At 35.3% G+C, this 25422-nt stretch overlaps 1 protein-coding gene across 4 annotated transcripts in view; it reads right to left on the bottom strand.

The window, feature by feature from the left end:
* Positions 1 to 25422, bottom strand: part of EVI5 (ecotropic viral integration site 5) — a 177460-nt gene that overhangs the window by 106826 nt on the left and 45212 nt on the right. For all 4 annotated transcript variants that reach the window (XM_045547527.1, XM_045547528.1, XM_045547530.1 and 1 more), the window contains exons 6-10: positions 25104 to 25229; positions 23068 to 23211; positions 21102 to 21191; positions 20898 to 20995; positions 11124 to 11184 (exon numbers count right to left, since the gene is read on the bottom strand). In XM_045547527.1, the coding sequence (XP_045403483.1) occupies positions 11124 to 11184; positions 20898 to 20995; positions 21102 to 21191; positions 23068 to 23211; positions 25104 to 25229 (519 nt within the window). The remainder of the gene's footprint in view (positions 1 to 11123; positions 11185 to 20897; positions 20996 to 21101; positions 21192 to 23067; positions 23212 to 25103; positions 25230 to 25422) is intronic.

The raw sequence follows: 25422 nt of genomic DNA, 5'->3' as shown, positions 1-25422 counted from the left end.
GTTTCATGGCAGACATTTTTCCCATGGACCAGGGGTGGGGTGGGGTGGGGTGGGGCGGTGGGGATGGCTTCAGGATGATTCAAGCACATTACATTTATTGTGCAGTCAAACGTCTCTGCTAATGATAATCTGTATTTGCAGCCACTCCCCAGTGCTAGCATCATCGCCTCAACTCCACCTCAGATCATCAGGCATTAGATTCTCATAAGGAGTGCATGACCTAGATTCCTCGCAGGCTCGGTTTACAGTAGGGTTCGGGCTCCTATGAGAATCTAATGCCACCGTTGATCTGACAGGATGCAGAGCTCAGGTGGTGATGCAAGTGATGGGGAGTGGCTGTAAATACAAATGAAGCTTCCCATGCCCACCCCCTTACCTCCTGCTGTGCATCCAGTTCCTAACAGGCCATGAACCAGTAGGAGTCTGGCAGCCTGGGGCTTGGGGGCCACAGGGCTACACAAATAAGCAATTATTAAATGCTGCTACAGTCTAGAAAGCCAAAGAAACAAATGGAATTCCTAAAATGTTCCTCAATCATATTTCATCAACAAAAGGCAACATTTTGTTTATCCTAAAAGATTCAGGATCTTTTAGGATAAACTAATTTCAACTAGGCAACTGAGTAAATAAAGTTAGTTACAGCAGAAATCGTGCTAAAATAATAAAAGTTAGAACCAAAAATATTCACCTGAATTTCCTTCTCCCATCCTTTTTATTTATTTATTTGTTTATTTATTAATTAATTATTTGAGACAGGGTCTCCCTCGGTTGCCTGGGCTAGTGCGCAGTGGTGTCATCATTCATTGCTCACTGCAACCTCAAACTCCTGGGCTCATGCGATCTTTCCGCCTCAGCCTCCCAAGCAGCTAGGGACTACAGGCACCTGCCACCATACCCAGTTAATTTTTCTGTTTTTTGTAGAGACATGGTCTCACTATGTTGCCCAGACTGGTCTTGAACTCCTGGCCTCCAGTGATGCATCAGCCTCAGCCTCCCTAAGTGCTAGGATTACAGGTTAGCCATGACACCTGGCCCCCTTTAGATCATCTGAAATCAATTTTGTTAAGAAATAAAAATCTAAATTGATTCTCTTCCCTAAATACCTAACCAAATATTTTAACACCACTTTTTCAATAGAACATTGCTTCCACATTTGTGTGATATCTTTTATCATGAATTGATAAATAGACATTTTTGGTTAATACAGACCATTTCAGGATTGTCTTTAAGCTTCAAGTATTGCTATATTTTTGTCTGAACTAATATCAGAGTATTTTTGTAATTATAGATTTGCAATCTCTTTTCATACCCAGTAGAGCTAATTTCCCCCATTCATATATGGTTTTGTTTATCCTCCTCAACCCCCAACCAGTATACTAAAGTAGTTAAGAGACTGGGAGGTTTAAATCCTCATGCTACAATTAACACCAGTATATGTCTTTCAACGTCTTAGAATCTCCATTTCCTCATCTAGAAAATTAAAGTAATAAAACCTATAAGGAAATTGGAAAAATTAAATGAGATAGCATAACACCTAATATATACCAAATACTCAGTTAATGATAACATTGCTCATAATATTTTAGAAGTTAGGCATGAATATTATTTCATTACTTTTGTCTACCTTTTAGAATTATTCTTTAGATTTTTTTATCACTCTGGAATTTTACAAGGAATTAAATTTGACTGGATTTGTTAATATGTATTTTGTTGGAAAATTCATATCTTTATATAACATGGAGCTATTTTTGTCTCTCTCTTTAGTTATCTTTTTAAAATGTCCCTGCATAAAGTTTAAAAGTGTTTGTTAGGGTCCATCCTGTTTTTCATTTAGGTTATTCTTACATATACTTTTACTTTTATTTTAAATGGAACTTATTTTTCTAAGATATTTCTGAACTGTTTATTGCTGACATATAGGAAAGTTAATAACTAAAATCTACCACTTGACTGATTTCTTCCTAATTTTTCAATATCTTCCTCACATTTTCTAAAATACTGTTTTGTTTGTTTGTTTGTTTGAAACAGAGTCTCGCTCTGTTGCCTCAGTGAGAGTGCAAGGGTCATCACAGCTCACTGCAACCTCAAACTCATGGGCTCAAGCAATCCTCCTGCCTCAGCCTCCCGAGTAGCAGGGACTACAGGTGTGGGCCACCACACCCAGCTAATTTTTCTATTTTTTGTAGAGATGGAGTTTCACTCTTGCTCAGGCTGGTCTGGAACTGCTGATCTCAAGCAATCCTTCAGCCTCAGCCACCCAGAGTGTAGAATAGTGTTTTCTAAACTTTAAAGTGAAAACCACAAACAGAAAGATCAATAGATATGGCTATATAAAAACATATTATCTTATACCTTTAAAAAAAGAGACTTTTTTGATCCACCAACTTAGAAAAGAAAAAATGAGACTAAGAGTGAAAGCAAGAATGAAATACTTAGTGTTGGCAAAGTAGTAGTGAAATGGAAATTTGCTAAGAACAACACACCCTGGAAACATTCTTCAGGAAATTTATGTACTATACATCAAAAGTGTTAAAAATGCTAATATCGTATAACTCAATAATTCTACTTTTTACAACTGCCTATGGAAGTAATAATAGGTGCCAAAAAACTTGTTGTATACAAAGATGCTAACCATTAGCACATTGTTTTTAATAATGAAAAGTGAAAACAACATAAATATCCCAAAATAGGGGAATCTCATTTCAAACAACCAACTCTTCAGTAATCATTTCCTTTTCTTTCCAGCTTACTCACTTTATAAAGTAACTCAATCCCAACAATCCTCCTTTTTATTGGGATAATCCAGTGATCCTACCAACTTTTCACTGCCCTTTAATCCCTGATGTTCTCTCTTCACTCTTGACAAAGTTTAATTTCCAATCATTATATATTCTCCCTTGCTTTTATCACCCCTTACCCCACTCCCCCTTAGTAGTATATTTGCCTGGAAAAACCACTACTCTAAATCAACTCTCTGTCTATGCCTACGCTGGTTAGTATGACTGAAGAAAACCAAAATCATGATGTTTATTTAAATGAACAACCACTCAATTGAGTAGGGCTCTTAATGCTTCCTAGCAATAATAGTGTATTTTCTTAGTCCATTCCTTCTTCCATCCCCCTAGGTCACTATTTCATACTTACTCCTCTTTCTTCAAAACAGTAACCCTCCAACCCATTGTCACTCAGCTGATGATCTTGCCTATGATTTCACTGGAAACACTGAAGCAATTAGAAGAGAATTTCACAAGCTTCTGCAAACACATTCTATATCTTACCTGGACTTTTGCCCATATATTTTATTTTACTTCCTGTTACTATGGATTAACTATCTACTCTGGCATACAAAGTTAAGTCTCCTACCTATGCACTAAATCCCATGCCCTTCTGACTTTAGCAATTATCCTCACTCATTCATAATTATCAATTTTTTTCTACTTCACTATCATCATAAAAGCATGTAGTTTTTTTCTGCTATCTAAAAAACAAAAAACAAAAACAAAAAACTCAACATTTCTACCGTCTCTAGCTGCTGTTCCATTTCTCTCGTCTGTATAGAAAATTCTTTGAAAAATATCTCTAATTCTTCTACTTCCATTCCAGTTAGGTTTTAGTACCCACTACTTCTCTGCTCTTTTCTAGTTTATCACCATGCCGATAAGCCCAATGCTCACTTCTCCATCCTCCTTTCACAAGCACTATCTTCAGTATTTGACACAGTAAATCCTTCTCTTGTTCTAGAACACTTTCTCTTGGTTTCTAAGACACTACACTTAACCTGGTTTTCTCCTACCTTGCTCCTAGTTTGCTGCTTTCTATTAATACTCATCTTCCTAACCTTTAAATGTTGACTTACTTTTAGGCTCAATTCTTGAATTCTTCTCTATTTTATCTACACTCATTTTCCAGGTAATCTTATCCATTCTCATGGCTTTCAATATGATCATCCTGCTGACAACTGTCAAATTTATATTCTGCACCTGTCTTCTCTTAACTCCAGATGTGAATATTCAAGGGGCTACGTGGATATCTCTTAGGCATTTCAGTCCTAAAATATCCCAAATTGGGCTCTTGGCATCCCCCTCCAAACCAGATCCCCCTGTAGTCTTCCCCATCTCAGGTAACAGGAACTCCATTTTTCTAACTGATGAGGCCACAACACCTGATTGATTCCTCTCCCTCTCACACCTCTACATTCAATCTGTTGGTTTTATCTTTAAAATCTATTCAGAATCCAAACACTTCTTACCCCCTCAGTCCAAGCCACCATCATCCTTTGCCTGCATTACTTCATTAGCCTTCATAGAGCTGCTATTACCCCCAACAATTTACTTTTGACATAGCAGCCAAAAGCTACTAAACTTAAGTCAGATCTTGTCCTCTACTGAAAACCCCCAATGGCTTCCATCTCACCAGAGTAAAAGCCAAAGTCATTACTATGATCAATAGCATCCTACATTATCTGCAACCTGCTCTATTTTAACTCCTATCACTTTTCTCATCATTCATGTTGTCCCATTCACAATGCTTACTGTTCCTCACCAGTCACACTCCTGAACAGGTTCTGCCCTTCTTCCAGAGAGTCACATATCTAGCTCTGTCACTTTTTTCAGGTCTTTATTCAAAACCCACCTGGTCAACTTCTCTAAATTTTCAACCCAAACACTATTATTTTATATTCTTCTTCCCTGAGGTTTTTTTTTCCTCCTTAACACTTACCACCATCTAAAATATATACATTTTACTTTTCTGTTTATTGTCATTTCCATACTAGAATGCAAGCTTCATGAAAGCAGGAATTGGTCATAACCATATCTGAAGTGCCTGGAACAGTGTTTGGGCACGTAGTAGGCACTATAAGTTATCTGCTAAATTAATCAATTATTGAATAAATTATGCTATCATGCCTCCATTGGATCTTATTCGATAGCCATTAATGAAAAGTTTGATACGCCACAGAAAAATGGGCAGCCAAATCCTTCTTACATCACATATGCATCAAAGTTTCTCCTGGAAAGCAGCACAGTATATATACAGAAGAACATCTATGGGTCTTAAAATAACACAAATCATCTTGTTGATTGACCAGCAGAAAGAAAAGGACGTTTTAATAAGCTCAATTACAAATGAAAAAGGAGAGGTCACAACTGATATCATGGAAATACAAATCATCTTTGAATACCATAAAAGTCTCTATGCCCAAAAACTTGAAAACATGGAAGAAATGGACAAATTCTTAGAAACACACAACCTCCCTAGGCTCAGTCAGGAAGAAATAGAATTCCTGAACAAATCAATATCAAGCACCAAAATTGAAGCAGCAATAAAAAATCTTCCAATTAAAACAAGTCTCAGACCAGATGATTCACACCTGAATTTTACCAAACCTACAAAGAAGAACGGGTACCTATACTGCAGAAATTATTCCCCAACATTGAGAAGGATGGAATCCTCCCCAACTCATTCTACGAAGCCAATATCACCTTGATACCAAAGCCAGGAAAGGACACAACAAAAAAAGAAAACTATAGCCCAATATCCCTTATGAATATAGATGCTAAAATTCTCAATAAAATCTTAGCAAACTGAATTGAACTGCACATCAAAAAAATAATTCATCATAACCAGGTGGGTTTCATCCCAGAGATGCAAGGATGGTTCAACATACACAAATCTATAAATATAATTCACCATATAAATAAAAGCAAGAACAAAGACCATATGATCCTCCCAATAGATGCAGAAAAGGCATATGACAAAATTTGGCACCTTTCATGATAAGAACTCTTAACAAAATAGGCGTAGATGGGTCATACCTCACAATGATAAAAGCCATCTGACAAACTCACAGCCAACATCATACTGAACAGGGAAAAATTTAAAGCATTCCTGCTTAGAACTGGAACCAGACAAGGTTCCCCACTATCTCCACTACTATTCAACATAGTGCTGGAAGTCCTTGCCAGGGCAATCAGATAGGAGACGGGAATCAGGGGTATCCAAATGAGGACAGAAGAGATCAAACTATCGCTCTTTGCTGCAGATATGATATCATACCTAGAAAACCCTGAAGATTCAACGAAAAGACTCCTGGAATTGATAAATGAATTCAGCAGAGTCTTAGGATACAAAATTGATGCACACAAATCAGTACCTTTCATATATACCAGCAATAGTCAAGCTCAGAATCAAATTGAAGATGCAATACCTTTCATAATAGCAACAAAGAAAATTAAATATTTAGGAATATATTTAACTAAGGAGGTGAGGGACCAATATAGGGAGAACTACAAAACACTGAGAAAAGAAACTGCAGAGAATGTAAACAGATGGAAAACCCTACCATGCTCATGAATCCATGTTGTTAAAATATCTATGTTACCTAAAGTGATCTACAGATTCAATGCAACCCCCATTAAGATACCAACATAATTTTTTGCAGATCTACAAAAAAATAGTTCTACACTTCATATGGAATCAGAAAAGACCCCGAATAGCCAATGCAACCTTATGTAATAAGAACAAATCAGGAGGCATCATTTTATCATATTTCAAACTATACTACAAGGCCATAGTAACCAAAACAGCATGGTACTAGCACAAAAACAGAGACATAGGCCTATAGATCAGAACAAAGAACCCAGATATGAAGCCATCCTTATATTGCTATCTGAACTTTGACAAAGTAGAAAAAGACATACACTGTTTAAAAGAATCCCCATTCAAAAAATGGTGCTGGGAAAACTGGATAGCCACATGTGATGACTGAAATAGGATCTGTACCTCTCACCACTCACAAAAATTAATTCATGATAGATAACAGACTTAAACCTAAGACATGAAACTATACGAATTCTAGAAGAAAACGTTCGAAAAACTCATAGATATCAGCCTGGGCAAAGAATTTATGAAGACCCCAAAACCAATCACTGTAACAACAAAAATAAATAAATGGGACCTGATCAAATTAAAAAGCTTCTGCACAGCTAAAGAAACTATCATTAGAGTGAATAGACAACCTAAAGAATGGGAGAAAATAATCGTATGCTACACATCTCATAAAGGGCTGATAACTAGAATCTACATAGAACTTAGGAAAATCAACAAGAAATAATCAAACAGCCAGGAAAATCAACAAGAAATAATCAAATAGCCCCACTAAAAAGTGGGCAAAGGACATGAACAGAAACTTTTCTAAAGAAGATAGACTAATGCCCAAAAAAACATATGAAAAATTGTTTAACATCTCTAATCACCAGGAAATATAAGTCAAAACCACAATGAGATATCACTTAACTCCAGTGAGATTGGCTTTTATCAAAAAGTCCCCAAACAACAAATGTTGGTGCAGATGTGGAGAGATAGGAACACTCATACACTGCTGGTGGGAGTGCAAATTAGTACAACCTCTATGATAAGTAATACGAAGATATCTCAAAGAACTAAAAGTAGAACTACCATTTGATCCAGCAATCCCGCTACTGGGTATTTGCCCAAAAGCAAAAAAAGACTATTATATAATAAAGACACTTGCACTCAAATGTTTATAGCAGCACAATTCACAATGGCAAAGATGTGGAAACAACCCAAGTGCCCATCCATACATGAGTAGATTAATAAAATGTGGTATATGTATGATGATATAGCACCTCTTGTATCATCTGGATAGACCTGGAACCCATTCTACTAAGTGAAGTATCACAAGAATGGAAAAACAAGCACCACATGTACTCACCACTAAATTGGTAGTAACTGATCAATACTTATGAGCATGTATGGAAGTAACATTCATCAGATATTGGGCAGGTGGGAAAGAGGGTAGAGGGGATGGGTAAATTCACACCTAATGGGTGCAGTGCACACTGGGGGATGGGCACACTTGTAGCTCTCACTTGGGCAGTGCAAAGGCAATATATGTAACCAAAGAATTTGTACACTCATAATATTCTGAAATTAAAAAAATAAATATAAAAAAAGAATAATATAATCAGAGTTCAAATCCTTGACTTTTGGTGCTTCCTAGCCATGTGACCACCGGTATATTGAGTAAAGCTTAACTTCCTCACAGAAAGATGAAGATAAAGAACCCTTTCATAAGATGTTGTACAATAAGGGGAGATAAAGCATGTAAATGACCCATTATAAATTAAGAGTTAAATAAATGTGAGCCTCTATTCTACTAATATCTCACATTGATTGTTAAAATATAATTCCTGGATAACTTAGATGATATTTACCATATTTTCTTTTTTATGCTAGGCAGTGAATACATGAGCGTTTTTATATTATTTTCTGGCTTTCAGCATATCTGAAATATACCATAATTTTTGAAACAGAAAAAAATATTTAACTTCTGACTAAAAACCTGTCAGAATTTTTAACACTTCCCATTTGCAGGACTTTATAGCTCTATGTCCCAAAACACAAATAAATATGAAAATTACATTATATGTTCATATGTCTATCTTAAATAGATCAGGGGGATAAAGGTCTTTCTTTTTTAAAGATTTGTGGGTCACCCTGATATAAGCTAGAATTTTAATATTTCTTACCTCCTCCCCCTCAGGTGGAACATCAACAGATTGGAAGAAGACACTGATAAAGATGTTTCTATTAACAAAAAATTTCACACAGTAAACTGTAAGATTCTCCATATGAAGCCATTATTATCAAAACCTTTCTATACCACTTTTAGGGAAGGGGTGGAAAAAATAATTAAAAGTCACATCTTAAACAGGGAGCTCACTGACAGATATATTTCTTAGATAAAAGGTCACCAACCCAAAGGTCTTAGAATTTTAATTATAGTAAAAACAGAGACCTTAAACAAATTTCATAACACCAAGGGCTGATTTTATACTTCTATATCAAAACATCAAATAATTTGATTATTATACCATTTGCTTATGTAAAGAATGGTACAAAACTATCTCCGTGGGGGCTTTATGGAAAGACCAAGGCAAGAAAGCCCTAGTTTAAAATAATCCATTCTCTTGTAAAGGAGACCTGTGTGGGGACAGGAAGGAGGGAGCATAACAAGGGGCCATTTCTCATTTTACAAGGCTCAATTAATATGTGGCTAATGAATTGTAAATATGGTAGTCTTCTGATCAAGACTGAAATGATTTGTCAGGTCCAAGTCAAAAATCAGATACAACATATAGTAAATAAAAAAGTAACTCAAAACTTGCTTTGGTTTTGTCTTTTGCGGGATTAGAGGAATGAAGAAAGAGATGAAAATGGTACAAAAAAAGAACTACATGGAAACAAGATTAAAAGGGAACAGAGTACCTTTGAGATTAGCAAACTTTATTTACCTAATATGTTCCACTAACTTTTTAAACTTTTTTTTCCAGATTCTCCTCTATAAACAATTTTATGCCATTGCCTGAGACACATGGAGCTAGTCTAGTATTCAAAAGTATTTTGTGAGAGATACGAACTGTAACTTTCCCCAAAAAATAAAATATGGAAAGAACTACAAATATAGGCTAAAGTCTGCTAAAAATCTGTTTTCTGAAAATGCCTTTCGGTGTTTCTGTATTCATACACTTAATTTTATAAAAAGCTTCTTCAAGAACAAGGATTGTTCATAAAAAATGATTTTTTTTTCAATAACATAGCATGGTGAAACGAACAGGATGGCTTCCCCATCCTCAGATTCTTGATTTGCAGTTTCAAATATTCATGGTATGCTATAACACATACTCTCTTCCCACTCATCAGGATGAAATACTTTTTACTATCAGTAGGTTTAAGTACACAGTATGATTTAATATTACCCTTACTCATGGTACCTAAAAGAAAAGAAAATGTAGAGCAGCATTTGGGTGATAATTTTTTAAAAAGTGGAGCAGCATTGGGTGACAATATTTCTTAAAGGGAGGGAGAAACATCCACAGGGGTCTTTTCTCTATGAAAAATGTAGACATATCTATTTCTAATTAATAGGGAATAGGTGACAGAAATTAGAATAAAGCATCTAAATAGAAAAGGGCAGACAGAGTTGATGAGAGAGTCCACATAAGAAAATAGTAGAGACTGTCTCCCAAGAGGCTTCTGAGGAGGACGAGGCAAGAAACAATACTAGTTTAACAGAACCCATCATTCTCTGGAACCTGTGGAGTGTGAGTGGTATTTTACAGCAAGGCTCAATTAACAAATGGCTAATTAATTGTAAACAAGGTGGTTGGTTTATCTGATGTCTTGCCAGGTCCAAGTCAAAATCAAACACACTCAAACATAAAGTTTAAAAAGGGGGGAGGGAGTCACTCAATAAAAACTGTTTTATTTTTTACCTTTTGGGGGGATTAATTAACAAGATTAGAAATTAGATCAGCCAATCATTGAGTTCCTTGACTCATGCTGCCACTTACCATCCCAATTTTGCAATAACAGCATAAAAGCCAACAGAACTTCTCTTAAGGCCCAGCTCCAAGAGTGCCAAATACCCTCAACTTAAGAATTCCTTGGTGTATTGCTAGTTTTTCCAGAACAAAAAAAAAGAATTCCTTGACTTACAGGGGGTACAAATTTTTGAATTTTAGGGTATATGTAGGGTATTTATATGCCCTTTGAATTGAAAATCTACCTCTTTCTCTGCAGAGAAGTAATTCAAAAGTAACTATTGTTTAGAGAAGAAAAAATTGTGTTAGTCAAAGTTTCCTACAATTCTAGAGCAGCCACGATTAGTTTTAGTGTAATATGTGCTCTCTTTAATGTTTGCCTATTATACTGCTATTAGTCTCAGCACAGAATATGTTATAGATTATTTTCTCTGCCACGTTTTAAAATATCTTAAATGGAATAATAATTATCTTCCCCATGAGAGTATTTTCTCCTAATGAGCCACCAACAAATCTAGAAAAAGGGAAGAGCTGCTCTATTTCACCCTAGAATTAAATACACTGTTCAGTCACATTATTCTGCTTTGTTGAAATGTCTATTTTTAACTATACTGTAGTAGGATGGTAAATAAATGTATGAGTAAAGATAGTAAGTATAAACTTCATTGCTAAATTTACTGCAGATAGGTAACAATATATCAACATAAACTAGCATCTATTGCCAAATAACTGATTTCAATTTATCTTCAGCACTTAAAAAAGCCCTGAAATGCTTACTTTAATTTCAACTTGCTCTTCCATTTCTTTAGTTTTTATTGTAGTGTATTCCTTTTCAAGCCTAAGGGGAAAAAAAAAAGATAAAGGTACATTTTCATTAAAAAGAAGTTACTAAACTATAAAATTTTAAAAATATTCATAAACATAAAATAAAATTTTTTTAGTTTCCCCCAGCTTATAACTTGAGATATTTGATACAAGAAAAGTGATCTAAAGTGAGTCAAGACACAGAACTGAGTTTACAGATTCTATCCAGCCCTAAACTTACTAATGAATCATCTATAATTTTGCCTCAAATGAAATCACACCTAAAGAGTTCAACAGGCTTTTAACCAGAAAATCCTGGTACTAACACTGACTTTAAATTTTTAATGAGTAAAAAGGGATAGCTCTTCCTTACAGAAGAATTCCAATTAACAAACATAGAACGAATGAAGTGAACATAAAAATCACCATGTGAACTCCATAATAACTACTGAGGGAAGAACCACCAATGGATGCTAAAATTAGTGGGTCAAAGTTTAAGCACAGTCTCCAAATCTCTCCCAAAATATTTATTAATAGTAAATACTTAAGGAAATAGTAAATTTACAGTACAGAATCCTGGCAGACAGCACCTGAGCTAACTGATCAAGGTTAACATCACCAGTAATACATATTGACATCATGCACCTCCTGTAAAGATGTACTGAGAAGGGGACATCACCTCTGTAGTATCGTTCCCAAGAATGCATATCCTCAATCTAATAAGAGAAAACATCAAACAAACCCAAACTGAAGGACACTCTATAAAATAACTGACCAGCTCTCTTCAGAAGTGTCAAGGTTATGAAAGACAAGAAAAGACTGTTATTGATTGGAGGAGAGAAAGACATGATGAATAAATACAATGTACTATTTTTGCAAGTCTACTGTAAGATTAAAATTGTCTTTAAGAAATTTATAGGCCACACAAAAATTAGTCCTACCAATTTTTTTTATCTTGCTCTCAACCACAAATACCAAGTTTACTCTAAATATTAATCAGACCACGCTCCAAATAACTTACAGCTGCTTTATAAAATCAAAGTCTCCCTCAAAGGACAAAAATCTATTACTTACTATATGCATAATCTCATTTAGCTCACAGCAACTTTTTAATATAGTTTGTTATGCCCACTTTGGGTTTTATAAAGGTTGAGAAACTTGCCTACCATCAAAGCCTTGACAGCTACACTACTATGTCTCTCACTAAAGTGTATTAAAAGACCATAAGATATCCAAAAGAATTTATAAAAGACTCCAAAGATCTGCAAAACATTTTGAATAATGGTGGCACTACTGAAATGTTTATAGCCTTCACAAATGACTATTTTGAAGTAGTTACCATTATGCATTATGTGAAAATAACATTACTCATTCATGTACCTAGAACAAAACACTAGGAGCTATTACTTAATCCTTGCTTCTCAATTCAGTCACCATGTGTTTTTTGATTCAATCTCCTAAACAATCCTCTATAATCCACTATTACTTCTTCATCTCCACTGACAGTTTTTCAATAAGCTTAATTTTTTAAAAATAGTTTTAGATTTACAAAAATATTGTGAAGATAGTATAGAGTTTCCATGTACCCTGTCCCAGTTTCCCTTATTATTAAACATGTTACATTAGTATGGTACCTTGTTACAATTAATAAACCAATAAATACATTATTGTTAACTAAAATCTATGCTTCATATGTAGATTTCCTTAGTTTTTGCCTAATGTCCTTCTTCTGTCCCAGGATCCCATCCAGGAAACTACATAACATTTAGTTCTCATATCTCCTTAGGCTCCTCTTGGCTCTATCAGTTTCTGAGACTTTCCTTGTTTTTAATGACCTTGACAGTTTTAAGGAGTACTAGACATATACTTTGTAGAATGTCCCTCAAATCAGATATGTCTCATAATTTTCTCATGATTATACTGGGGTTATGGGTCTTTGGGAGGAATACCACAGAGGTAAGTGCCATTTTATTAAGGGTACAACAGAATATCACTATGAATGTTGACCTTGGTCACCCAGCTGAGGTAGTGCTTGTCAGGTTTCTCTACTATAAAGTTACTTTGTTCCCCTTTCACTGATAGTGTTTTTAGGCTTTTATTATGGCTTGTCTAAATTACTTGAAGAGACTGACTCTACTGCCAGGTTCATAACTCAATCTTTTCTACACACTATTACGAGAGTGGTCTTTTTAAAATGTTGATTTGGTTCATGCCACTCATGGAGTGTCAGTGGCTAGTCATTACCTTCAAACTAAATTTCAAAGGCTTATAAGAAGTAATGAAAGCTCTCTGGAGCAATGGCTTATGCCTGAGCAAGAACAGGGATGGTGTAAGATGAGTCTGGAACATTTTGCTGCCCTAAACGAAAAAAATTCTCAAAAAATCATGGGAACAAGTCAAAAGGACACAGCAGCCAGCTCAAAGGGGTTCCCACTGGTCAAATAAGGGACAATTTGATAGTAATACATTGTATCTTTTTGAATAAAATAAGAATCCATGAATTCACACTGATATAAGTGAATGAATGATGGAGAAGGGAAAGTTCTTCCTTACAGTAGAATGCTGATTAATAAGTAAAGAAGGAATGAGGGAGTAAGAAAATCATAAAAGGACATAAAAACCTGGTGAGTTAAAGTTTGGTGAAGAAAGAGGTTATTACATAACCTTAAAGTAACTTGCCACAAATTACTTATTACAAAAGGGAAAACAATAACTTTACAATAGTGAAACCTGGCAGATATCACCTTAAGCAAAGGATCAAAGCTAACATTACCAATTCTGAGAGAAACCAATAATATATACCTATTGTATGGCACCTATACTGCAGAAGTTATTCCATAACATTGAGAAGAAATGAATCCTCCCCAAATCATTCTACGAAGCCAATGTCACCTTGATACCAAAACAAGAAATGGACACAACAAAAAAAGAACACTATGGACCAATATCCCTTATGAATATAGATACAAAAAATCTCAACAAAATCTTAGCAAACTGAATTCAGCTGCACATCAAAAAAATAATTCATCACAATCAAGTGCAAGACTAGTTCAACATACACAAATCTATAAATGTAATTCACCACATAAATAGAAGCAAAAATGAAGACCGTGTGATCCTCTCAATAGATGCAGAAAAAGCATTTCACAAAATTCAGCACCCTTTCATGATAAAAAACACTTTACAAAATAGGCATAGATGGGTCATAGCTCAAAATGATAAAAGCCGTATAAGACAAACTCACAGCCAACATCATATTGAATGGGGAAAAATTGAAAGCATTCCCGCTTAGAACTGGACAAGGTTGCCCACTATTACCACTTCTATTCAACATAGTAATGGAAGTCCTAGCCAGAGCAATCAGGCAAGAGAAGCAAATCAATTGTATCCAAATGGGGAAAGAAGAGGTCAAACTATTGCTCTTTGCTGATGATATGATATTATGACTAGAAAACCCTAAAGATTCTGCCAAGAGACTCCTGGAATTGATAAATAAATTCAGCAAAGTCTCAGGTTACAAAATCAATATACACAATGCAGTAGCTTTCATATAACCAGCAACAGTCAAGCTGAGAATCAAATCAAAGATGCAATACCTTTCACAATAGCAACAAAGAAAATAAAACACCTAGGAATATATTTAACTAAGGAGGTGATAGACCTCTATAGGGAGAACTATGAAACACTGAGGAAAGAAATTTGCAGAGGATGTAACCAGATGGAAAAACATATCATGCTCATGGATCAGTAGAATCAACACTGTTAAAATGTCTACACTACCCAAAGTGATTTACAGATTCAATACAATCCCCATTAAAATACCAACATCATTTTTCACAGATCTAGAGAAAACAGTTCTACACTCCGTATGGAACCAGAAAAGATTCTAAATAGCATCAGGAGGCATCACTTTATCAGACTTCCAAGCTATACTACAAGGCTGTAGTAACCAAAACAGCATGGTAGTGGCACAAAAACAGAGACATAGACCTATGGATCAGAATGGATAACCCAGATATGAAACCATCCTCATATGACAAAGTAGAAAAAAACAAACACTGTGTAAAAGAATCCCTATTTAATAAATAGTGCTGGGAAAATTGGATAGCAACATGCAGATGACTGAAACAGAATTTGTACCTCTCACCACTCACAAAAATTAATTCACCATGGATGTTAACAGACTTAAACCTAAGGTGTGAAACTAAGAATTCTAGAAGAAAATATTGGGAAAACTATATATAACAGACGAGGCAAAGAATTTATGAAAAAAGCAATCACAGCAATAACAAAAATAAATAAATGGTACCTGATCAAATTAAAAAGCTTCTGCACAGCCAAGGACACAATCAATAGAGCAAATACACAATCTCCAGAATGGAAGAAAATATTTGCATGCTATACATCTGATAAATGGCTGATAACCAGAATCGACAAAGAACTCAAGCAGATCAGGAAGAAAAATATCAAACCACCTTATTAAAAAAAGTAGGCAAAAGACATGAACAGAAGCTTTCAAAAGAAGATAGACTAATGGCCAACAAATGTGAAAAAATGCTCCACAGCTCTAATCATCAGGAAATGCAAATCAAATGAGATATCACCTAACTCCACTGAGAATGGCTCTTATCAAAAAGTCCCAAAACAACAGATGCTGGCATGGATGTGGAGAGAAAGGAACACTTATACACTGTTGGTGGGACTGCAAACTAGCTCAACATCTATGGAAAGCAGTATGGAGATACCTCAAAGAACTAAAAGTAGAACTACTATTTGATCCAACAATCCCATTACTAGGTATTAAATATTTACCAAAGGAAAAAAAGACATTTTATAAAAAAGACACTTGCACTCGAATGTTTATAGCAGCACAATTCACAATTGCAAAGATGTGGAAACGATCCAATCATTACATGAGTGGATTAATAAAATGTAGTGTATGTATGCCATGGAGTACTACTCAGCTATAAAAAATGGTGATCTAGTATCTTTTGTAACAACCTGGATGGAACTGGAGACCATTCTTCTAAGTGAAGTATGGCAAGAATGGAAAGAAATATACCACATGTACTCAATACTAAATTGACACTAATCAATCAACACTTATGTGCACATATGGAAGTAAAACTCAACAGTAATCAAGTAGATGGGGGAAAGGAGGGGATGGGTAAATTCACACCTAACAAGTACAAGGCACACTATCCGGGTGAAGGGCACACTTATAACTTTGACTCAAACTATACAAAAGCAAATTATGTAACCAAAATGTGTGTACCCCCATAATATGCTCAAATTAAAAAATAAAGAAATAAATTGGTACCGCTCTGGCAAAAATTTGTAATGTTGAAATGACTTACCCTACAACCTAGTAATCCCACTCCTAAATATATATCATAGAAAATTTCTGGTGCAAATATTTATAGTGTTTTAATAGCATAATAGCAAACAAACAGATAAACCTGTGATGTCTCAAATGGCCATCAGGAAGATAGATAGTTTGTGGCAGATTCACTTAATGGAATATCATACAGCAGTGAAAATTAATGAACTACAGCAAGCACACACACACACATTAATGAATTGTACCATCATAATGTTAATCAATAAACACAAGTCACAGATGACTACATATGGCATGTAATTTCATAATGCCCCCCAAAAAACATAACCATTTATATATATGTAGTGAGACTATTTTTAAAAGGTAAGATAATAAATGATGAATTCAAAATTCAGGCTAGTGAACACCTCTTGCAGAGGGGCACTTAAGCCATGTGATAGGTTCATGACAATTTGTTTTACTTACATGCTTCATAACTTAAAAACATATTTTATGTATTCTTTTGTGTTTACCAACTGTCATATGATAAAAGCTGAAAACTAAAGAGGTAATCACCTATATCCAAAGTTAACATATCAAGTATGATTAGGAATAAAAACCATGTATTAGATTTGCAATTGGGAAACAATTACTTTTTAACATCTCTTGTCTAGACTATCTCAATAGCTTACTAACTTTTCTCCCTGAATCTATTCTGACTCTTAACTCCTCCACCATCTGTTCTCCAAATAGCAGCCAGTGTGGTTTCTTAAAACGTAAGTAATTCCTCTGTACTTACTAAAAGCGCCAAAGTCTATTCCAAGAGCTATACCCCCCACCCCCATTTCCTCTCCAACCCATCTCCTACCTCTTTCCTCCTGGCCTACTCTGTTCCAGCCACCCTGGCTACAATGACATTTGTCAAATATACTGAGCACATTTCTGCCTCCAAGCCTTTGTACTGCTTGCCCTCTATGTCTGGAGAGATCTTTAAGTTATCTGCATGACTTGCTTCTTACTTCTATCAAGTCCTCTCTTAAATGTCACCTTATTTGAAAGGCCTTTGCCCATTACCCTATTTTAAAAAGAATATCACCCACTTATCTCTTCTCATATTGTCTTTCTTCACAGCACTTATCACTATCTGACATGTAATTTTGTTTAATTTCTGCCTCGCCACATAGGCACTAGAATGTAAGGTTCATGAAGAAGCATAAATTCAATATTTTATTTCCAGCACCTAGAAAAATGTTAGCACATATTGTATACTCAACAAATATACCTTGAATAAATGAAAAAAGAGGATTATTTCAAAAGAAGTAGTTTTAGTGGGAGAGTAAGAACAGATACCAGATTACGAAGGGTAAGAAATGATCGAGAAATTGCTATGTAGTCATGTTTATGTTCTAACTCTGTCCACAGAAAGATCCTAAAAGATAGGATACCTACATAATCACAAGTACCCCTCACACCCAGATTTTCATCTCTAAATATTACTTCTCACTAAAAGACCAAGTCTGGGGCAGAAAATACACATAATAGGGCTGGAACATCTTTTGTACCTAAAAATAAGGGAGCAGTTAGGGACTACTGAGGTCATGTTAAAAGGATACGGGAACCATCTTAAAAGGACTCTTCTCAGCCAAAATTGAGACTATTTGAACAAAAAAAGTGACTATATTAAAGCATACTGTCAGACAATGCTGTTATTAAAAAAAATATTTAAAAAATAAAGCATACTGAATATAAGGCCATGAGTCCTTAATAATTGGAAACCGGTAATTAAAGGGAAATAATGAAACATTTATATGTGTTTCCAGTAGGGTAAAGTTAGCTGTAGTCAATGAAGAAAAGGTTAATGAAGAAAGCCAACTAATAAATTTAAGAATAATGATAGATTTTTTTTAAAAATCATGATTTTGTTATCCTAAATGAAATAATTTAAACATGAAAAGTACCACCAATATACTTGTGAGCGGAGGAGGCCAAGAAATGAATGGTCATGATGAACTGGATAATCTCACGGTGCCAAAGTAGCAAGTTATAGAGTATTCATAGTTGCTAAGAGGGAAAACATAACTTAATAATAAAAAGACTGACTTTCATTACCTTAATCCAGTCATCAATCATGGCATCTCTAATAATATTGAGACAGATAGACATCATGCATCATTTAAGGTGAACATGAAGTGCATGATATCACCTATTAATTATTCTTGCCAAAAATATTTGCTCTTAATCTAATTAAGTCTTCACAATTAGTTTGCAGTTTACAGAAAACACAAGTGATAAAAAAATTAAATGAGATCACAAGGAAATAATCAGATAAATTCTTAAGATTGGATATTCTCTGCACAATTGACTTGCTCTCTGCAACAAGTCAATATAGTAAAAAGATGATCTGCAGTGGGCAGTTCTGATCTAAATTAAAAGAAATCTAAGGGCCAGGCATGGTAGCTCATGCCTATAATCCTAGCACTTTGGGAGGCCGAGGTGGGAGGATCACTTGACCTCAGAAGTTTGAGGTTGCAGTGAGCTATGATCATGCCATTGCCTTCATGTTTGGGCAACAAAGTAAGAAGACACTGTCTCAAAAATAAACAAACAAATAAACTAAGAAATAGAACAGAATACAATGCAATCAATGGCAAAAAACATTTTGGCACAACTGGGGAAATCTGAACACAGACTGAGTATTAGGCAATATTATAAAATTATTTAATATTATGTGGTAAAAAGCAATGTAGGGGAGGCAAATACCTTTATAGAGATGAATACTGAAGTATTAAATAGTGAAATGTTACAATCTCTATAATTTACTTTGAAATACTATGAAAGAAAATAGATAAAGTACATATGGCAAAATATTAAGTATTGGCCGGGCACGGTGGTTCACGCCTGTAATCCCAGCACTCTGGGAGGCCGAGGCAGGCGGATCATTTGAGCTCAGGAGTTTGAGACCAGCCTGAGCAAGATTGAGATCCCCTCTCTACTAAAAATAGAAAGAAATGATTTGGACAGCTAAAAATATATAGAGAAAAAAAAAATTAGCTGGGCATGGTGGCACATGCCTGTAGTCCCAGCTACTCAGGAGGCTGAGGCAGAAGGATTGCTTAAGCCCAGGAGTTTGAGGTTGCTGTGAGCTAGGCTGACACCACGGCACTCTAGCCCGGGAAAACAGAGCGAGACTCTGTCTTAAAAAAAAAAAAAAAAAGAGGAGAGGAAATATACTTATTCAGACCAGAGGAAGGCTTTTAGACTTCAGACAAGGGATTTTGATAAAGCAGGGATAATAGGAATATGACAGTAAAAGAACTAGAGGTTGAGAAGTTTGATAAGTAAATAATTGAAATTTCAGAAATGAATTGAACACACAATAAGATCTAAAAGGAGAATCCATTATCCAGATTCTCTAACAGACTTTAAAAGTAAAACAAATTCTCTGTTTGGCTAGTGTGATTTAAATGTGGCTCTACCAAGTAGCAAAAATTGAGATGACTCTTTAAGTTTTTATCAATTACAAAGCAGAGCAGCTTTTTGGTCTATAGTGTCTCAACATGATGATGGTTACTAGAAATGTCACAAGTATTTCAGTAATAATAAAATTTGAAGCTCATAAATTGGCTTGTTTTTGCCAATTAAAGCTAACTAATTTTCATAATTCTCACTCATTTAAATATACTTTTTGGATTAGGAACATCCATGGGAGTAGTATGTTACACATATTAATGTAATTTTGTGTTGCAGCAGAAAAGATCTTGATAACTTATAGCATATAACATTGTTATCACTTTAAAGCATTTTATGCCATAGAAACTAGTGCCAGAAATGCTATGACCTCAGACTAAGAACTATTTAAGTACTCAAAGCTAGAAGAATAGCTATCATTAATTAATACACTTATTTGATTTCAAAAATAAAACCAATGAGCCAAGACTGCTTATCTTTAACTTTTATAACATACATACCAAGCAAAGCTTCATTAGAAAGTAACACACAATAAATAAAATTTTATGCTCTTAATCCATACCTCATGTCTATCTTTCTGGTTATGCTAATCTTGAACTTAAGTGACACTTTGGGGTCAAAGTAAGAGGAAAATAATGTCAATGAATGGGACCACACCATATAAGTGATTTTTAAAATAAGAGCACACTCACATATACACCTATACCGGGCAACGTGGAAAGGGAAATGGAAGTTTTAAAGGCAGTAAACACTAGTCCCACGTACTCCCATTAAAAGTAGTATATTCCAACATTAGCTTTATGTTATACTGAAACCAATGCAACCAAATAAAATAAAACAGTTCTATAACCTAAAGAGGAAAAATGTACTTACCACTAGAATGTTTTGACACTTCCCTGGAATTTCCTATGTACTTCAACAAACCCCTACAACTAAAAAGAAAACTATAAAATACTTACTTTTTCATTTTTTTTGAGTTGTATTTGACTTGGTAAGCTGCTTGGATTAGTTTGTCTGGACCTCCATCAAACTGATGTGGAATGACCTTCTGAAAGTGCTAAGAAAACAAGAAAAGAAAAACATAAGAACTACTTAGTGCTGTTCATTATTAACTAATTATTAGTGAAATATAAAGACATTCAAGAAATGATAAACTGACTTACCTGTAACATCCCTTCCATGTCAAGTTGCATTAGTTCTGCCTGATTCATTTGAAGAAGTGCTAATCCTACTCGAAACACTATTTCTAAACCCTGAGGAAACAAAGTAAATAAGGCCAAATTTGTCTTACTCTTCCATCAACAAAAACTAATCATTCAAAATAATACTAAGGTAAACATTTAGGGATCTAAACTAGGAGCTGGCAAACATTTTCTGTAGGACCAAATAGCAGTATTCAGGCTTGGTGGGCCATTATAGTCTCTGTCAATTACTCAACTCTGCCATTGTAGCCCACAAGCAGACCTAGACAACATAGAAAAAAATGGGAAGGGGTGTGTTCCAAGAAAACTTTATTTATAAAAACAGGTGGTCAAGGAAGAGTGAATAGAACGGTGGCTACTAGAGATTGGTAAGGGTGGTGGAAAGGGGTAATGAAGAGATGTTGGTGAAGGGGTAATTCTGTTAAATAGAAGGAAGAAGTTCTGATGTTCAGTGGTACAATGGGGCAACTATAGTTGACAATAGTTTATTGAATTTCAGAATAGCTAGAAATTTTCAAATGCTCCCAACATAAAGCAATGATGAATGTTTCAGGTGAATCATGTCCCAGTTACCCTGATTTGATCACTGTATGTTGTGTGCTTGTATCAAGATGTAACATATACTCCATGAACATATACAATTATTATGTATCAATAAAAAAAAATAAAATAAAAACAGGTGGAAGGACAGATTTGGCAGAGAAACCAGGACAGATTGGTGCGTGAATCACAGTTTGCCAACTCTTATCTAAACTAATTTAGATAGGTAATAGAAATTCATCTTCCCAAGATGTAATTATAGTAACAATTACCACTGGGTTCAGAGAACAGAAAAGGATCAGTACTGCATGTCAATGACAATCAAAAGGACAACAACCTGCAATGTGTTCACAGAATAGAAGAAACTTCATTAACTTAATTATACTAATTACTACTTCTTACTCTTTGGATAACAGATGCATTACAACAATGTTAACTGTATGGCAAATTTTACCTCTCACTAGCTAATGAAGAGGTTTTTCTTTTTTTTTTCCCAAGAGACACAGTCTCACTCTGTTCCCCAGGCTGGAAGACAGTGGTGTGATCATAGCTCATTGCTCTCAAGACTCATGCCTCAGCCTCCCAAATAGCTGGGATGTAAGGTGTGCACCACTATGCCCAGTTAATTTTTTTTTTTGAGATGGGGTCTCACTATATTGCCCAGGCTGGTCTCAAACTCCTGGCCTCAAGCAATCCTCCGACCTGAAACTCCCACCTTTGCCTCCCAAAGTGCTGGGATTACAGGTGTAAGCCATAACACCTGGTCTGATAAAGAGGTATGATTAAGAGTGTGGGCTCCAGAATTTGAATGTCTACATTTCAATCCTAGTTACTACACCACTTATGTGCTGTGTGTCCACAGATAAGCTACTAACCTTTCTCTAAGTCTCAGCTTCCTCATCTATCACCTAACAAATGGGGATAATAACAGTACCTACCTGATAGGGCTACTATCAGGTTTAAATGAAATGATCCGTGTAAGCGGTTTAGCAAGGGACACATGGGTCTCCCATATTGCTCTCTGCATTGCCCTACTCTAATAAACTCAATGACCCCTTTGCCCATTTCTTGCTCTTAGTCTTCCCATTAGCTCCGCAATCCCCAACCCCTGGGCTGTGGCCTGTTAGGAACAGGGCCCCTAAGCTCCATCCCCACCCCACCGGTCCATGGAAAAACTTAGGAACCAGGGGGCCACACATCAAGTGGTGAGTGGCAGGCGAGCGAGTGAAGCTTCATCTGTATTTACAGCCGCTCTGCTCCCCATCACTTGCATCACCACCTGAGCTCCTCCACCTACCCAACCCCCACCCCGCACCATCCATGGAAAAATTGTCTTCCATGAAACTGATCCCTGGTGCCAAAAAAGTTGGGGACACTGCTAGCTTACCTCAGACATAAAGATATCAAATATCCTTGTTGCAATTGGTAGTGGAAAAGTTGTAAGAAAGATAGTCAGAAACCAGGATGATGCATACATTGAGGTATGAAAACTCTGAGATTGAAAATGTACAAAAAGCTCTGGAAGATGCTCCTAAAAAGAAGAGAAGAATTTGTTAAAGCATAGCAAAATTGAGTATTTTAAATCACATCATTGTACACATACTAGATTAGCCTATAGCAAATGTAAAGACAAGATCAAGCATCATATAGAAAAGCTAAGATGTAGAAAATGACACATTCAAGATAGTGGCTACTATCTAGGAAGGGAAGAAAGGGGAAAGAACATGGAGTGGGAACTTTTGGTATACTTAAAACATTTAATTTATTAATAAAAAGAAACAAAACTTTTATATTTGTGTAATGTTACTGGTGGGTACATAGGTGTCTGATTTTTCTATACTTTTCTATCAACTATAATATTTCAAAAAAAGCTTTTAAAAATGAAAGAAATGCTATGCTAAAATACTTTCAGGCACTATCTGCCATTAATCGCCTATTCTTGCCTTCCCAAGGAATAGGAAAAACCCAAAATATAGATGCTTTAGCATCTCTAGTAATTCAAAACATAAATGATACATTAACTGAAAATATAATATCAAGAGAGTTTAAGGTTGGTAAAAAAAAGCTTACTATTTCAGAAAAAAATTTAAGAACCATCTCAAGATCTATTTTGGCTTTTTCTTTAAAATATAAAACCAAAACAAAATCACTATGTACTCCACAAATATGTATGATTATTATGTCAATTTAAAAAAATAAAATAAACAAAAATGAAGATAAAATGTAAGAACATTGTACCTAGCCCCTTCCTCCCACCACATATATTAATAGAAAAGAAAGAGGTTTTTATAATTCTTGTAGGTAAGGCTGCCAAGGGAAAGGACATTTGTAAAAATGGTTCTCATGCCAACTAAATCATTTCTTAAATTCTGCTCATTTAATTGAAATTTAAATAAATGAAAATATTTATACCATTATATAATATATTAAACTGATTTTTATATATAAAATAAAAAAATTAAGTTCAGAAAGGTAAAATATTTCAAAGGTATTTTTCACTTGATTTTGATTCCACTCCTCCTCTACCTTCATGCAGTCACCAGACAATCTGAGTCTTAAACTAGCAACACAAAATGAAGAAAACATAAAAAGAAAAAAAAGATTATAGGCTAGTCAGAAAGTGAGATGAAAATGGAGAGGCAGGTGAGAAGATTGAAAAAAACAGAGAAAACTGTTTCAAAGTATTAATAAATGGCCTGGCATCAGTGTCATATCATAAAGTTTCTGTAAGAGAGCTTAGACAACCTAATAGGCCGGGCGCGGTGGCTCGCGCCTGTAATCCTAGCACTCTGGGAGGCCGAGGCGGGTGGATCGCTCGAGGTCAGGAGTTTGAGACCAGCCTGAGCGAGACCCCGTCTCTACTAAAAATAGAAAAAAAGTATCTGGACAACTAAAAATATATATAGAAAAAATTAGCCGGGCATGGTGGCGCATGCCTATAGCCCCAGCTATTCGGGAGGCTGAGGCAGTACGATTGCTTAAGCCCGGGAGTTTGAGGTTGCTATGAGCTAGGCTGACGCCACGGCACTCACTCTAGCCAGGGCAACAAAGTGAGACTCTGTCTCAAAAAAAAAAAAAAGAGAGAGAGAGAGCTTAGACTACATAATAATAGGATGTAAGAGAACATAATAAAGAAACTCATGCATTTAGATAATGGGTTTATGATACATTTGGCACAAATGTTTACAGTTTGAATATGAAAATTGCAGTCAAGCTCCAGACTGAGATCTACCTAAAGACAGCGCCTAATTTGAAAGTAGGTCTAATCGTGTTAACCAACCAAAAGATGATCATGTGATTAAAACACCGATTTCTTTAATTGCTTTAATGCTTTCAACATGAAATTTGCTTAGTTATCACTCAGATGAAGATGACAAAAAATATGAAGGCAATATGCCTTTTTTATTAACACTGCACTTTTACCTGTATCATGCATTCAAACTGGTACATACAAAGGCCCAATTCTGCCATGCTTGGTTTAAAAAGTTCACGAAGTCTATAATCTTGCATTAATTTAACAAATACACAGAAGGCTTCTTCTTCTGGCATCTACATTAGAAGAAAAAGGCAACATAGGTTAATGTTCTGTGATACACAAATAAATCAAATTATATTTAAAAGAAGTACGCATTCAACCATAAACACTGTTTTGACTGACCTTATGGTATAATGTTAAGAGCAATGGAATATCAGGATGTTCTAGTCCTCCTATTTATTCTATCACCAAGAATGAGAAGTTAGA

The sequence above is a fragment of the Lemur catta genome, chromosome 3, assembly GCF_020740605.2.
Source record: "Lemur catta isolate mLemCat1 chromosome 3, mLemCat1.pri, whole genome shotgun sequence".
Taxonomy (NCBI): domain Eukaryota; kingdom Metazoa; phylum Chordata; class Mammalia; order Primates; family Lemuridae; genus Lemur; species Lemur catta.
This window is presented reverse-complemented; position numbering and strand designations above follow the sequence as displayed.